Raw genomic sequence first — 15195 nt, 5'->3', positions numbered from 1 at the left:
CTACCTTACCGGCAGCCTTCCTGGCATGTGATTGGTCGAAAGTAGGTCACTGTCGGGCTTTGGCTGCATCCCATTGGTTCGATTGAAGACGCTTGCTCCGCCCCCTTGTGCTCCCTCTATCGCTAGGGCCGCGTGAGATTCCAGTGAAACACCACAGCCTTAGGTGAAAGCCAGAAGATTAGCGCGCACAGATCCTACAAAGCTCTGCAGAAGTCTCCAAAGTTCTCCGTTTGGTGGTATACTTCCATTACAACACCTCTCATGAAAAAGCCATGTTGCTGTATTTTGTTTGACAGTTTCCTTCCTAAACAGAAAGGGAGGAATGATATCTACGTGCCTATAAGTCCTGCGAAAATGTTGTACAATGCATCAGGTTGTCCTCTAAATAAATCCCCAAACCTGCACAATTTGAAATGAAATATTGCCCTCGATCAAGGAAGGCGCCATGAAGTCTTTACGAGGCTTTTACCACCACCTAGTGGTCTTCTTGTGTACTACATCTTAAGTGAAGTGTAAATAAAAAAAAAAATCATTGCGCAACCCTTGTAATGTTTTGATCTTTGAAATAAGTTTAGATTGATTTTCATTAGTAACTCATCTTTTAGAGGAAAAAATTAAATAAAAGAGACAGCATTGAACTCGTTCCACTTTTGCTAGGCTGCAGCACCTCGAAGAACAGACGGCTGTGTGCCTCTGCTACGGCAACCCTGCAGGCATTCTCCTCCCCGCCTCTAATGGCGTATGGCACTGCAAAGGGCATGTGCCAGAACATGTGAGTGGGGAAAAACAGTTCCAGAAAGACAAGGCAGCAGCACTGCAAGTGCCAGGTGCATGCCACCTGGTCCATTTTGTATATATTCTAAACTTGATATACGCCCGCTTTTGCCAGGCCTTTCTTCGTCATAAGGCAGAGCATAAACGGGGTGAAGTTCTGTACTTTAAAAATAATATTAAAAAGTGTCTTTGGTGACTTTCAGAGTTTATTATTTATTTTTTTTATTGGTTTTTGGTGCGATTTTCTAATTTTTGCTGTTGCAGAAAACAAAACCAAAAAAAAATAACGATAGTTTAGTATTTATATGCCATATTTTAGTTTACTGAGATTACACTGGGACAGAGGAGCTAAGCAAAGAATTTGAAATGTATACAATAGTGTTGGGGTCCTGTGCTATACTTGTTTAGATTAGACAAAAAGGGGGTTAAAAAGGAACAAAACCAAAACAAAAAAATAAAAACAAATAAAAATCACATTGATACATATATTCCCCTCATCTTAAAACGTACACACACGCCCAACCACAAATAGTACAAATGATTAAAAAACTTGCACTCTGAAGAATAAAAAAAAAAAAAAAAAAAAAGGCAATGAAAACAATTGATACATAAAATATAATACGCATTTTACAGTATGGACTGGTTTCTCTGCTCTTACTCGTGCCAATCCATCACAACCGAAGATATAACACTTGTCATAGAAATACCTACAAAATTACATATTTCTTAAAAAACAGGTGACATTAAACTCATGAAACATGGCATCTATTCAGCTTCTATGGTGCCCCCACCCCATCAGTTACGCAAGAAATTTTCACATGATTTGAAAAGGATTGAGGCGAGAATGAGTATTAGTTTTCAATGTTAAGGTTTGAAAACCTAAGTGTCTTAGTATATCTGTCCTTAGAGAATTAACAATTATGTTCAACAGCTTCCCAACCAGCAACATTAGTCCCAGGACAAGCATTTCTATAAAACACGAGACTACTGGGGGGGGGTAGGGCACAGGCCACAAAAACAAAGTTACATATATTTAAAAATAAAAGACTATACTGTCAAAAATCTTAAGTAATAAGGGGGGGGGGAAATGTTACCATTCAGATTAGTTTAACTCTTACTGGTTTGCATTCATTATCGCAGCACGAAAAAAGTTATGAAAATACGTAATGAATGTTTTTTTTTTTTGTGTGTTTTTTTTTTGAGGATAGAGATGCTACTATAACAACAAAGGTGCTACCAAATAGTTCCATAATCTAAAATTTTCTTCCCCTTTGGAGAAACCATGTTTCAGATCCATGTCCTTAATGGATGTGTGTTTTGTCTTTTCTTGTTTCGATGCAGGCTTAATGTTCATGTTTGTTGTAAGAGGCACTCCCTTCGGCTGGAACCGCAGACCATCTATATAATGAGTGTGTTTGTGTGTGACTGTAAATATGTAGTGGATTCAAAGCAGAACTTCCACTGTGCATTAGGGGTCTCTAGGTTTTGTTTTTCAAACCTCATCAGTTTTGACGGTCATAATCTTCTTCGAAAATACTTTAGTGCCTGTACTCTACACCTGATCTTTCCATATAATACTCTCCTTTCTGAGAATAAGTCCCCTTTGGTGTTCTTCGTCCTCCACCCACTCGTCTACAGGCGAATTTGTGTCGCTGTAGCAAGGTGGCGTTCCAGAACCTCGAGGGGCACTGGTGGCAAGAGAAAGATCCTTGGGAAAGGTGCCGAGCACGATGGCGAAGAGCTGAGAGGAGCCTTCGAGAACGTTTACCACAGACGATACACCGCAGGCGAGCCCGACAGCCATGTTTCCTCGGGGGGTGCCTGATCACACGGTGAACTGCATGGGTTATCCTTCGTGTAAAAGTGGTGGAAGGACACATAGGGCATGTAAAGAACCTAAAGGGAACCATCAAAGACCTTAAACCTCTGAACTTCAGCCCACCCGCACGCCATGTACCGACTCCTAAATGAAGCCCAAGTCCTCCGGTATACTTGGCCCAATTCAACTGGGCTATCCACCTTTTCCGTTTAAGTTGCTGCTGAAGCCGGGTTTTTTTTCTCTGCAAAAACTGATGCCATCTCGCGTTCTCAAATTCACTGAACCCGCCAATCAGCTGCCCCCCACCAAAGAATCTATTTTTTTTCTTTTTTTTTTTTTTTTTTTTCTGGCCGGCATCGCCATGCACCTGTACAAGCTGATGCTGTAGATGCTGGGGCTGCATTTGGAAAGAGTGCTGCTGGTGGTGGTACTGAGAAATGTGGAGCGGAGAGGATGAAATGTGGATATGAGGGGGAACTGAATGAATGGGGTTTCCTGTAATCCCTTGATAAATCTGTTGTCCCTTCCCGCTTATTGGCTGCTGATGCGAAAGGGGCCCTAGAGTGGAGTGCGAGTAGTGAGGGTGTTGAGGGTGTGAAGGGGCATTGGTATTCGAACTATGTGGACCTGACTCTGGTGTGTAGAAGAGTGGGGAATAGCCAGCAGGTTGAGAGTGAAGATGTGTATGAGCAATGGTTGAATGGGTTTGCTGGACACCATGGCTCCCATTATCTGGAGCCAGACTAAGAAGGACGTTAGTGGCAGCCTCGCTTTCTGTCAAGGATGTTGCATTTCCACCAGATCCACTTCCTGTTGGCTGAGGGGTTGGTCCAGCTCGTGATAAACCGTGCTGAGACAGGCGATGTCTCGTCAGACTGTTGGAGTAGGCGAAGGCTTTTCCACACACCTCGCACGAGAACAGCTTCTCTCCACCATGTTCATGAATGGCTTGGTGGTGAGCGGTCAAATGGAAGTGATGGCGAAACGACTTCCAGCAAATATCGCACGTGTAAAGCTTCGGTGGGGGCTGGTTTGATGTGCTACTAGTGGATCCTGGAGCTTTATTTTGAGAATAAGAGTAATATGAGCCAGGGGCTGTTTGACTGCCATCTTGATGAACTGCCGCTGCTTGGTTTGCCGAAGACTTGGTTTTACTCCGCCTAGGCTTGAAATCCCCCCTGAGGTGTAGCTTTTCATGTCTTTTCAAACTTTGCGCATAACCGAAATCTTTTCCACAAAGTGAGCATTTGAAGTTCTTCTCCCCTGAATGAACAGTCTGATGTTTAGTAAGATGGAAAGGCTCTCGAAAATCTTTGCCGCAGACATCGCAATGGAATGGCTTTTCTCCTGTATGAACACGCTCGTGGCGGCGGAGAGTCTCGCGCCTGCCAAAGCCACGCCCACAAACAGTGCATAAATAAGGCCTTTCTGCTCCATCACCACGAGCCCCGTTCTGGTTATTCCGCCGACGCTTTATACCCTCTCCAGCAATACCACCAGGCCTGGGTTCCCTCTTTTGTCTGGGTTTCCTTGGCCGCTTCGGTTTGGCATTAGATGTGGCATTTTGGGAATTAGGCTGCTGCTGTTGCTGAGCAGGATGAGACAAAGGCATCATGGATCCATTCACACACTCATCATTTCCTCCATTTGCTGCAGACGTAGAAGATGGGCCACCTAGAGTCCCAAAACCAAGACCCCCTAACAGACCTCCGATTATATCTCTTCGTTCCTCTCTTCCCCCGTTGCTGTTTATTTCGGGCAAAACCGAGGCAGCAGCAGCTGCAGCTATAGCAGACATGGCACTGCTAGTAACTTCATCATCGGAATCATCTAGAAGAGAAGAAAGAGGAAGATGTGGCTGCTGTTGGTGATGATGGTGTTGTTGCTGCTGCTGCTGCTGATTTGAAGGGTGTGGATGAAGTGTTGGCGCTAGGGGGGCTTTTCTGAGGGCAGGGCCCGACATGCTGTTAGTACATGAGCCATCTCCAGAGTACGAGGTCAGAGTACTTTGTGGTCGACGGTAATCATCAACTCTATAGGATGTCTGATAGGGATCTCTTGAATATGCTGAATTGTATTTGCTTTCTGGTTTATCGACAGTATTTGGATTGCCTCCTCTGCTCTGTGAATACATGCCCGCACAAGACATTTCTGTTGCTCCTCCCTCGGTTTTCGGATAGCCCAATCCTTTTTCGTTTAACTGTCCACCTTGGTATTCACTTCCTTCCACTTTGTCATCGGAACTCGCTGAACTGCCATCGCTGCTTCTTGAACTAGAGCCCCTTCCTGGTTTGCCGCACGAGCCAGAGGCAGCATGGTTGAGCAAAGAGGTACTCTCTCTAAAGCAACGATCACAAGCTGGACAGCGGTAAGGTTTATCCTCGTGGATTTTCTCGTGTCGAGTCAAAGATTCGCGGTTAAAAGACCTTTCGCAGGTGGAACAAGCATAAGGCCGTGCACCAGAATGTATAACACCATGCTGAAGGAGGTGTCCTCTTTTTTTAAAACCTTTCCCACATTCAGTGCAACAATACGTCTTATCTGGACTTGGACATGAAGAAGTGGGGTCTGGATTTGACTGATTCGGTTCGTGTTGGTGGGCGTTTTGCTGAGATAAGCCATCTTGTGTTGAGTGAGGGAGACTAGTGTCTGACTGATGTTGATGGACAGTATTCGGAGTTGTGTTAACGCTGCTATTGGGGCCGTTACGCCCTTCTTCATGGCTACGTATATGTCTACGGAGACTAGGAAGTTCTGTGAATGATTTGCCACATTCTCCACAGTGATAAGGCTCGGGCTGAGTAACAGTGGGCGTCAGTGCGGATTGATTATCGGATTTGGGGATCTGTGAAACATTTGTTACCAACACAGAGGCAGAATTCGAGGAGGGCGCAGAGGAAGAGACAGTTGAAGAAGAGGAGGAGGATGGTGTTGAAGAAGAGAGAATCGAGGAGGGGTCACTACCAAGACCTCTCATGCCAACCCCGGCACCTCCTCCCACAAGGCCAGAAGACCCATCATGGCCATGTGCCCCAGAGCTGCTATGGCAGTTAGTACTGCTACTACTACCACCACTACTGCCATCAGATTTCCTCTGGGGCAGGTATCCGGCCATTGCTTTCTTTCTCCTGCTGCCACTACCTCCACTACCGCTGCCACTATCCCCTTTCCCATCATCCTTTGGGGCAGAGAGATGAAGTGGAAGAGGGAGAGGAAGACCTGCTTCCTGTTGCATAAGGGAAGCTAGTTGATTAGAGGAAAGTACAGGGATGCCTTGAAAATCAAATCCACTAAGTGGTGATGGTTGAGGGGCAGGGTGAAGAGGGTGATGCGGATGGGCATGGGTATGAGGGTGAGACAATGCATGGGGTGGTAGCTGCTGCTGTTGCTGCTGAGGCTGGGGGGTGGGGTGGGCATGTGTGTGAGAGGGGTGAAGTGCTGGGGGAGGAGCTAGACCTGTGTTTGAGTCTGTAAGGCCAAGATGATTGTGGGGACCCTGCTGAACTAGAAACTGCTCAAGGCTAGCATTGGTAGGCATTCCAGAAAGGAAGTATTGGTTGGCTGCAAGCATGCAACTAAATTGCTGGTGTAAACTACGTGCCTCAGACTGAGCCCCAACCAGTCCAGCTACCGTACTGCTGCTGGTAGCAGGGTTATTAGAGGTGGTGGTCGAACTGGAAGGGGAAGGTGATGATGAAGATGGTCCAGGTGATGGCTGAGGCACAGAAAGGCCAGGGTGCAGGGGTGGTGGCGGTGGGGAGCGGATGTCACGACTCCGCCAATCACTCCGGACCCACTACTACTACTGCCTCCTGCAAAATCAAACCGCCCCATCCCTGAGTGAAGTTGCTCCTGTGCTAGAGCAGCCTCTGCAGGGTGAAAAGGACGCAAAAATTGCGGGTATCCAGAAGCCGAACTGCCAGAGCTGCTCATCTTGCTAGATTTGCGGGAGCTTTGTGAGGAAGAAGACTGCGTTTGCTGAGGGATGGGTGGAGGCGGTGCGCTCATTTTGGCAAAAATCGACGAGGAATCAGAAAACGCATTGCTTCTAGATCCTTGAAGGGAACTCAGGCCAAGGCCAGAGAGCAGAGCTCCGGAAGCCTCGCCCTGCTGTTGCTGCTGCTGAAGCTGTTGCTGGTGTTGAAGTTGCTGTTGGTGCTGCAGCTGTCGTTCAAACCCAAGTCCTTTGAACTGATGAGCCTGGTGCCCACTAAGCATTTCTAAAATGTCCATAGGGTACTTTCCAAACTGGAACATTTCCCTCACTGTTGAGGGACACTCCTCTGGTTCCTTCTCGTTCGCTGGGTGCTGCAGTAAAAAGAACAAAACTACTTAATTAAAATTACATGCGAATATCGATTTTTTGTGATAAATTCACAAAAACTATGGTGCAACAAAATTACTCAACATGTCTACTTTAAATTCCGAATGAAAAAAAATGATAAATACTCTGATGTAATACAAAATACAGATCTATATACATGCAATATAAATACAAGTTATATGAAGCTTAATTTGAATAAACGTTCCTAGAGTAATGTAAAATCTTACCCGCGAGGGAATGTTCTCTTACTTATTTATCTCACAGGCATTTAAAGAAATGGTCCCCATTTGCGTGTTCCGTATTAAATGTTGTCTTTGCAGTTCGGTTCAAATCACAGTGAAAAGGCATAAGAAGCAATGCCAGAATGTCCACTGAACAGGATGAAGTCCCAAGTTGGAAGACCAAGAAAACAGCAGCGATATAATCCAGTAGTCTGCAGTCAGCAACCTCATTCTAATGGGGGAAAAAAAAATATTATGCAAAACAAGGCAGATCAGTTTATAATTCTGATGACATATAATATACAAATGTATTGTAAGTGGATACAGCTTCATGAATGCTCAGGCTTTGAAAAAGACTGACAGACATAATGCATACATGTAATTATACATAAGCATCGACTATGCGCACTTCAGTCACAGACTAATAAAATGTTTGGCCCACGGACATTATATGGCTTTTATATAAGCTTATGTACACTTTACCACCGATTGATATTTGCTTGTTGAGCATCACATTCTAGATTTCTTTCAGTAACTGCTGTTATAAGCAGCTCAATTATTCTGGAAGAAAAATGCTTTCAGATAGATTTTGGGGGACGGCTTAAGGAATTGGTAATCATTCAGCTACATCAGTGTGTTAATGAGATGTTCAGTTAAGAAGCCTGTGGAGCATCAAGGTCACGCCAGTTGTTCATGCTAATACGTTTAAGTTGAGGAGAAAACTACTAAATTGTAATTACATTAAATTATAATGCTACAAAAGTTGAAAAACTTTTTATACAAGCGTGTGCTTCAAATTGCGTGACAACGGTTCGGGGAAAGCATCAGATACGGGTGTGGCCGCCCGGTGTCCACATACTTTTGGCCCCATTGTGTGTAATGCAACAAAAAAAAAAAAACTTTTTGCAAACCTCTGTACGTCCACCCGTGATTTGTCAGTAAATAAAAGTTGACAAGACGTTGACACGTTTGTCAGTTGTCATTTTAGTACATATTCCTAACAGCGAACGATGCCACACGATGACCCTCTAGAAGTGGCACAGAAACCCATGCTTTATCTGTACCCACAGGGCCCGAGCCACAGCAAATTTAATCCTTTTAATCTGTCCAGCTCTTTCACCTCCTCATCTGATCACTCTGAATACAGACAGAGGGATCCAAAGCTTCACTGTTCATGCTAAAACCGTGTTTGATCGAAGCCCCCATGCTGGTTATGGATTAGATTGTAAACTAGCCTAGCAGAGTTGGCTGTCAAACGTCCACCTCAATGCACCTGCAGTATACACTGTGTTTCAACCAGTATAGTGAATTTCTTTAACGGTAAAGAGAGAACTAAATAAAAATTAATAGGGCGACTTTCAAATTAAGGACGCACTCGACCAAAAAAAAAACAAAAAACAAAAGTGAACCAAACAAACATTGTGTATCTATTTTTGACCGAGATTATCCAAATAGATAATCAGACAGATAGATGGATGGATGGATGGATGGATGGAGTGTTATGTGTGTCAACCAAATTTTCAGTACAATCCTACATTTATCATTAATATTATATTAGTCAATAGTTGCATGGACCGTTTCTACTTGATCAGTACATTTCTTTAGTTTTATGCCAAAATAAAAAAGGCCAAAAACTAACCAAAATTAAAGCCAACTAAAAACAGCATGAATTTGTTTTAAAACCATCCACATATAAAAATCGATTTTAGTACATTTCCAGTAAATTATTGAGAAACGACACGTAAAAATAATGAGGAACATAATGTTTTGTTTTGATCATCCAAATTCTTACTGAAATAACAAAAAAATCCAAGATAAACAAAATAATATATATGAGTGCCAGAACCACTATTACACCAATATAACCACATTCAATGATCTGGATTGTACCTTTCATTCACAATCCTTTGAGGATTAAAAAAAAATCAAAAGCAAAATCAATATAAAATCAATTCATATTAGAATAAATACACAAAAGTAGTTGGAAATCATATTGGGTGTGAAATGCATGTAGTCAAAAAAAGGAGTAATATTAGTCTGGGTGTATTTCTGAGTGTAACAAAACTTCAATAACTCTTAAATAATAAAGAAAAAAAATTAAAAGAGAGATAAAAATAAATGCAGTTGTATGGAGTTCCTATTATAGACGTCATACTTCGCGTTCACGTATAGTGACGTATATGGCAAAAAAAAAAATGCACGTTGAAACAACAAGTAAACTTCTTTGGTTCCGGATTGAACGCGTCGGTGTGGTATATATTTAAATAAACAAATAAATACCTATTTAAATAATATTGATATTTGGTGAATAACTATGAGAAACTCACCACACTCGGGTACTTGCTGAAGTATCGGTGCTCTTACTCCGGTTACTCAGAGTTTTGTAAGCTCGGTAGAAAATATAAGACTGAAGAGAACGAAGGCTTATTTTTTATATATGTATAAAAACAATATGCAAAATCCTAAAATCATTGAACTATAAATCTAAATGCATATATAATCAAAAAATTTTGGAGTGTAAAATGATACGAACCGTGTGTTGGAAAACATTTTCAGGGCTCCAGAAATTTTTTTTGGAGTATTATATATATATATATATATATATATATATATATATTTACTTTGGGAACGCAATAATTAAAAATGAGTCCTATATATATTTATATATCTTTCTATAATGCGTTCGCTTGCTAGCCAGCCTGCTATCTGTTCAGTTCTCCAGCTAGCTACTGTTAGCTAAATAAACACGGTCTTCTGTTCCTGCGCTCATCGTTGCACCATTAAAAAAAACCCGCTCGACTCGGTACAAATATGTGCAAAGTTCCCGAAAGTACAACATGAAATGAGTTTGATGCATGAAAAAAAGTGAAGAGGGGGATTAAAAAAAAAAGGGCGCCGAAACGTACATGTACACAAAGGCGGTTTCCGATTTCAGGTTAGCGGGTCATTTTTCCTCATCCTCCCGTCGAAAACAGTTTCAAAGGCCTCTCCATTGGCCCAAGAGCTCCGCTGTCGCCCCGTTAACCAACCCCGATTTCCGCTCGGTTAACTGGCTAATGCACACACTTTTGATCGCGTTAGCCGGCGTCCTATTTTCTTCCTTTTCGCGTAACCGTGTACTAACCGAATCCGGTCCTTTTCCCAGAGATTCTCCTTCGCTTCGATCGGGATTATTAACCAAATATTTCCCCCCACTGTGTCATTTTTTTTTTTAATGTCCCCGTCTTCCTGTAGGCGCTTATGTTCGTTTCACAGTGGTCGTTTCCGGCCAGTGATACACTTCCGGCTAGTGTCGCACGAAAAAGCGTCCGGCTGCGTATTTTTTTATTTATTTTTCTTTTTTTATTTCCATTCACAAAATGTAGTTACTCTACATGAAAATAAAAGTTGCTCACAATAATAACTTTCCTTGCATAATTCAATTAATACGTAAAAAACAAATTAGATCGTATTACACGCAAAAGTTGTATAATCAATGGTTCCAGGGGTGTATATATATATTTAAAAACGAAACAAAAATGCGAGTAAATAAAGAAATAATATCAAAAGGACGTGATGTGTGGCGTTTATGAAACTTTTTTAACTAGGAATTATATATCTATGTTTGTGTATATATATTTATACACGTTCAAATGCAGACCGACGTTCAAAGTATACAAGTGTGAACGTGTACACGTGCTTGCATTATGAGGGTAAAAAAAAAAAATGATAATACATTTTTATTAGGAAGGAACGACGTGAAAGTTAACTTGTTTAAGCACGTTTTGAGGTTGTAATATTACACCCAATGTCACCGCTCCGAAGCCATTTTGCCCACAAGCTGCTGCTGCTGCTGTTCCCCCTGTCTGAAGGACTCGCCTGACCCTGCCCCTCAAAATGGCGTATGCCACTGATGCATCACTTTTGCTTCCTTGTGCTCTGCACACACGCGACCCACGTTTCAGAAAACTCACAATCATCGTCCTGTTGCATGCAACAATCAAAAGAAAATATTGTAAATATGTACAAAATCAGTTTTTCTTTAAAGTAGGACGATGCATAAACATCTCAGCAGACACTTATTATATTGGGAAGTAAAACTTTAAGGGTGGATCCTGACCATGTACTAGAGCAACCTGTTTATTAGGCTTCATATGATATTCATAAAAAATGTAGTTATAGTATTAGATTTGTTTTAAATATCTGCATATTATGCTATCTCATTTCCAAGGATTTTGGTGGCAAATTCGCAATAATGCATTTTGCAGCACTGTAATACTACAGCTTTTTATTATTATTATTTGTAATGTTTTTATTTTTCTTTCTTCTTTTCTTTTTTTCATTACTATTGCATTATGTGTATTACTTCTTGCAGTTGTTCAATACATTAGTGTTTTTTTTTCTTTATTTTATATGCATATTTATTTAAAAAAATTATCAGTATTATTTTTATTAGGTTTTTTTTTTTTTTTTTTTTTTTTTTGGCCGTGGTATATTATGTAGAATTTTGTATGATTTCTGTTGGAAAGGATGTTGGTGTCAAATTCGCAATAATACATTTTGCAGCACTGTAATACAGGACTATATTTCAAGACTACAGCTTTTTATTATTTTTTATTTTTATTTTCTTGCATTCTTGCATTTTTTTTTTACTTTCATTACTATTGCATCATGTTTATTACTCCTTGCAGATTGCATTAGTGTTTTTTTTTTAATATGCATATTTATTTATATATTTTTTATCAGTATTATTTTTATTATTTTATTATTTTTATTTTTATTTGGCCATGGTATATTATGTAGGATTTTGTATTAAAGGATTTTTGCACTATAATGCAAAACTGTAATACAAGACTATATTACAGGATCTATTTTTCTATCTTTGTTCTTTCGTTGATTCTTTCTTTTTTTATATATTTGTGTTTTCTTTTATTTATTTGTTTTCACTACTACCACTTAATGTGAACTCCTTACACCATAAATGTAGCTGACACTAGGGCTGCAGATCACAGCGTTTATTACTACAACACATTCAAATGTGGCTGTTGTATATTATGTTTGATTTCTGTCTGATTGTCTGAGGTTTTTCGTGCCAAATTTCAATAATACATTTTACAGCACTGTAATACAAGATTGTAATACAGGACTATACTACAGGACTACACCTTTTCTTCTTTAATATATTTTAATTTTTTTTTATAAACTCGGTTGACCCTACAGCTGCAGATCACAGCTGTCATTATAGCTTTTATAAATACATTTTACAGCACTGTAATATATAATTCAGGACTATATTACAAGACAATAGCTTTTTCTTTCTTTGTTTTTCATTTGATTCTTTTTTAAATATATTTTTCTTTTTTTTCCTTTCTTTTTTATTTTCACTATTACTACCTCATGTGTATTACTACTTACTCATATAGTCAGTTGACCCTAGGGCTGCAGACCACAGATTTTATTATAAAAAATAATAATAATTAAAAAATACAAAACTGGTATAGCAGAATATCTTAAAATTTGGCAGTTGCATGTTATGAAGGATTTTGTATGATTTCTGATTAAATACATGTTATAGCATTGTGATGCAGGACTATACTACAGGACTGCAGCTTTTCTTCTTTAATATAATTTTATTTTCTTCTTTTTTTTCTCCATAAACTCAGTTGACCATAGGGCTGCAGATCACAGCTTTTATTATAGCTATTATAAATACATTTTACAGCACTGTAATGCAGGATTGTAATACAAGACTATACTACAGGACAATAGCTTTTTCTTTCTTCATTCTTTCATATTTCATATAGTCGGTTGACCCTAGGGCTGCAGCTTTTATTATTTTTTATTATTAAAAACACATTGTAAAGGGCTGTGGGCTGGTATAGCAGTATATCTTAACATTTGACCATGTTACATTATGTAGGATTTTATATGATTTCTGTTGGAAAGGATTTTTGTGCCAAATTGAAATAATACATTTTACAGCACTGTAATGCAAAACTGTAATGCAGGACTATACTACCAGACTACAGCTCTTTCTTTATTCTTTCTTTTGGGGATTTTTACATATTTATTTTATTTTATTTTATTTTTTGACTTTCATAACTGTTTTTTATGTGAATAACACTTAACAGTAGTTCAATACATTTTCAATACAAGTAGTCAAGTAGGCTTTTTACTGTCATTCCAACCAAATACAGTACAGTACACAGGATTATATATTACAGTTCTTTTTATCTTCCTTTGATTCTTTTTTTCACCATATATTTTTATTTAATTTTCTTGACTATTCGACAGGATTACAACTATTTCTTTAGTCTTTTTTTTTTTTTACTTTGATACTTTATTTGTTTTATGTGTTTAAACTTCCATAACTACTATTTCATGTGTATTGCTCCTGACTTCATATAGTCAGTTGACCCTGAGTCAGAGCACAGCTTTTATTATTAAAAAAATATATTATAAAGGGCCAACATAACAAAATATCTTAATATCTCAATGCAACACCCCAGTTAGAAAATCTGAATTAAGTGTAGGCTGAGAATGCTGAGTATGTGTTGATAACCACAAGAGTTTGATTCACTATTTACTTAAGGTGACAAGTCAAAAATAAACAAAGACCAAACCAAATGCATGCCGGCTTAAAAAAATCTAGTTTGGTCTGACGGACTGGTAAGATCATCTTTACTGGTTGTAAAGTTACATTCCAGATTTCCTGATACTTGACTAAACAGGTCATTAAATGTTTTGGGTTTTCTAACTGATTACTTGTCAACAGTGCATTTTCTTCCCCTTTCAAATTCTCTTCTAACAATGCTTTCTTTGAATAAAAATAATCAAGGGCAATATAATCAATTTAAAATAAAAGTAATAGAAATATATGTGAGATTAGTTCCAAATCTAATAAACAGGCATTTCTACAGGCAATTCCACAATCGTTTTCAAGTTTATTCATGCCCACATTTCCATTCTAATAGAATTTATTTCAATGTTATGTTAACATATGTTAACTTCTGCAGAAAATAGTCAAGTCAAGTTTATTTCTATAGCCCTTTTCATGACGACAATTGTCTCTAAGCAGCTTTACAGATTTTAAGAGTTAAGGTGAGCAACGTGTATTTATTCCTGATGATGAAGCCATGGCAACTGTGGCAAAGAAAAAATTCCCTTAGATATAATGAGGAAGAAACCTTGAGAGGAACCAGATTCAAAAGGGGAACCCATCCTCATTTGGGTGATATCATGAGTGTGATTATATTCTATAAATACAATACAAAACACCGGAGAGTGAGAACTAACATGAGTTTTATGAGTAATGTCCTTTCTACTGTCTTATGCAGTCATTTGAGATTATGGATACTGAGCAACCCAAAAATAGCTCAACATTTGCGATCATCATAGATCTAATACCAACTACTCCATGCCAGAGCATTTAAACACTAAAAGAGATCCAATGGCCAAACTGTACATGAAGTGAAATTCAAATGGCACTGGTATGTCTCTAGATGGTTCGGGATTTTTACGGGGTCGGCATCTACTTCTTTAAAGGTCCACAATCTTAATGAGGTGGGACACGCCTAGAGCTGGTGCAACCTCAGGATGCCTCGGGATGGGTAGAGAATTAGGTAAATATATAAAGAAATAAAAATAGGTAAATAACTTAAATAGGGGAGGGTAGAGGAGGGGCAGGGGGCTTTTTTTCTACTAAAGGGTGGGTGACTGTTGTTTGCCTATGAGTAGAAATGGTGCTGCTATCTGCCCTCTTAGAGGTACAGGTTTGGAGCTTCTGAATTTGCAAATAAGAAGGAAAAATTTGTCAAGTGCTTCATTGAACAACTGCGAGATCACATATATATTTGATAGCATTAAGTTAATTAGCAGTGCTGATGGTATAATAAGAGGGTGAGGGTGTTCAGCAGGGGCCAGATATGAAGCTGTTGAAGCAGAAGGGGACCCTTGCTGAAGCTTATAGCTTGGGCACACCTGCTCGGTGATATGTTTTTCTAACTACTATTTAATTTCATGTGGAATGTATCAGGAAATGAAAAGAAAACAAGAGGCAGTACTCAAGAGCATATATA

The 15195-nt window shown here is 39.4% G+C and overlaps 1 protein-coding gene and 1 long non-coding RNA gene across 2 annotated transcripts; one reads left to right on the top strand and one right to left on the bottom strand.

Moving 5' to 3' along the window:
- The first annotated feature begins 11 nt into the window (after nt 1-11).
- LOC124381892 lies at nt 12-1361 on the top strand. The gene is made up of 2 exons (XR_006924940.1): nt 12-236; nt 658-1361. It is a non-coding gene; the product is annotated as an uncharacterized LOC124381892 (long non-coding RNA).
- znf865 (zinc finger protein 865) lies at nt 1068-10424 on the bottom strand. Its single transcript, XM_046843789.1, is given in 4 exon segments — nt 1068-6350; nt 6353-6901; nt 7145-7370; nt 10263-10424. Coding segments are annotated over 2 exon segments (4536 nt in total). The 5' UTR covers nt 6851-6901; nt 7145-7370; nt 10263-10424; the 3' UTR covers nt 1068-2312.
- Nucleotides 10425-15195: the final 4771 nt, after the last annotated feature.

This window comes from Silurus meridionalis, chromosome 29 (assembly GCF_014805685.1).
Source record: "Silurus meridionalis isolate SWU-2019-XX chromosome 29, ASM1480568v1, whole genome shotgun sequence".
Lineage (NCBI taxonomy): Eukaryota > Metazoa > Chordata > Actinopteri > Siluriformes > Siluridae > Silurus > Silurus meridionalis.
This window is presented reverse-complemented; position numbering and strand designations above follow the sequence as displayed.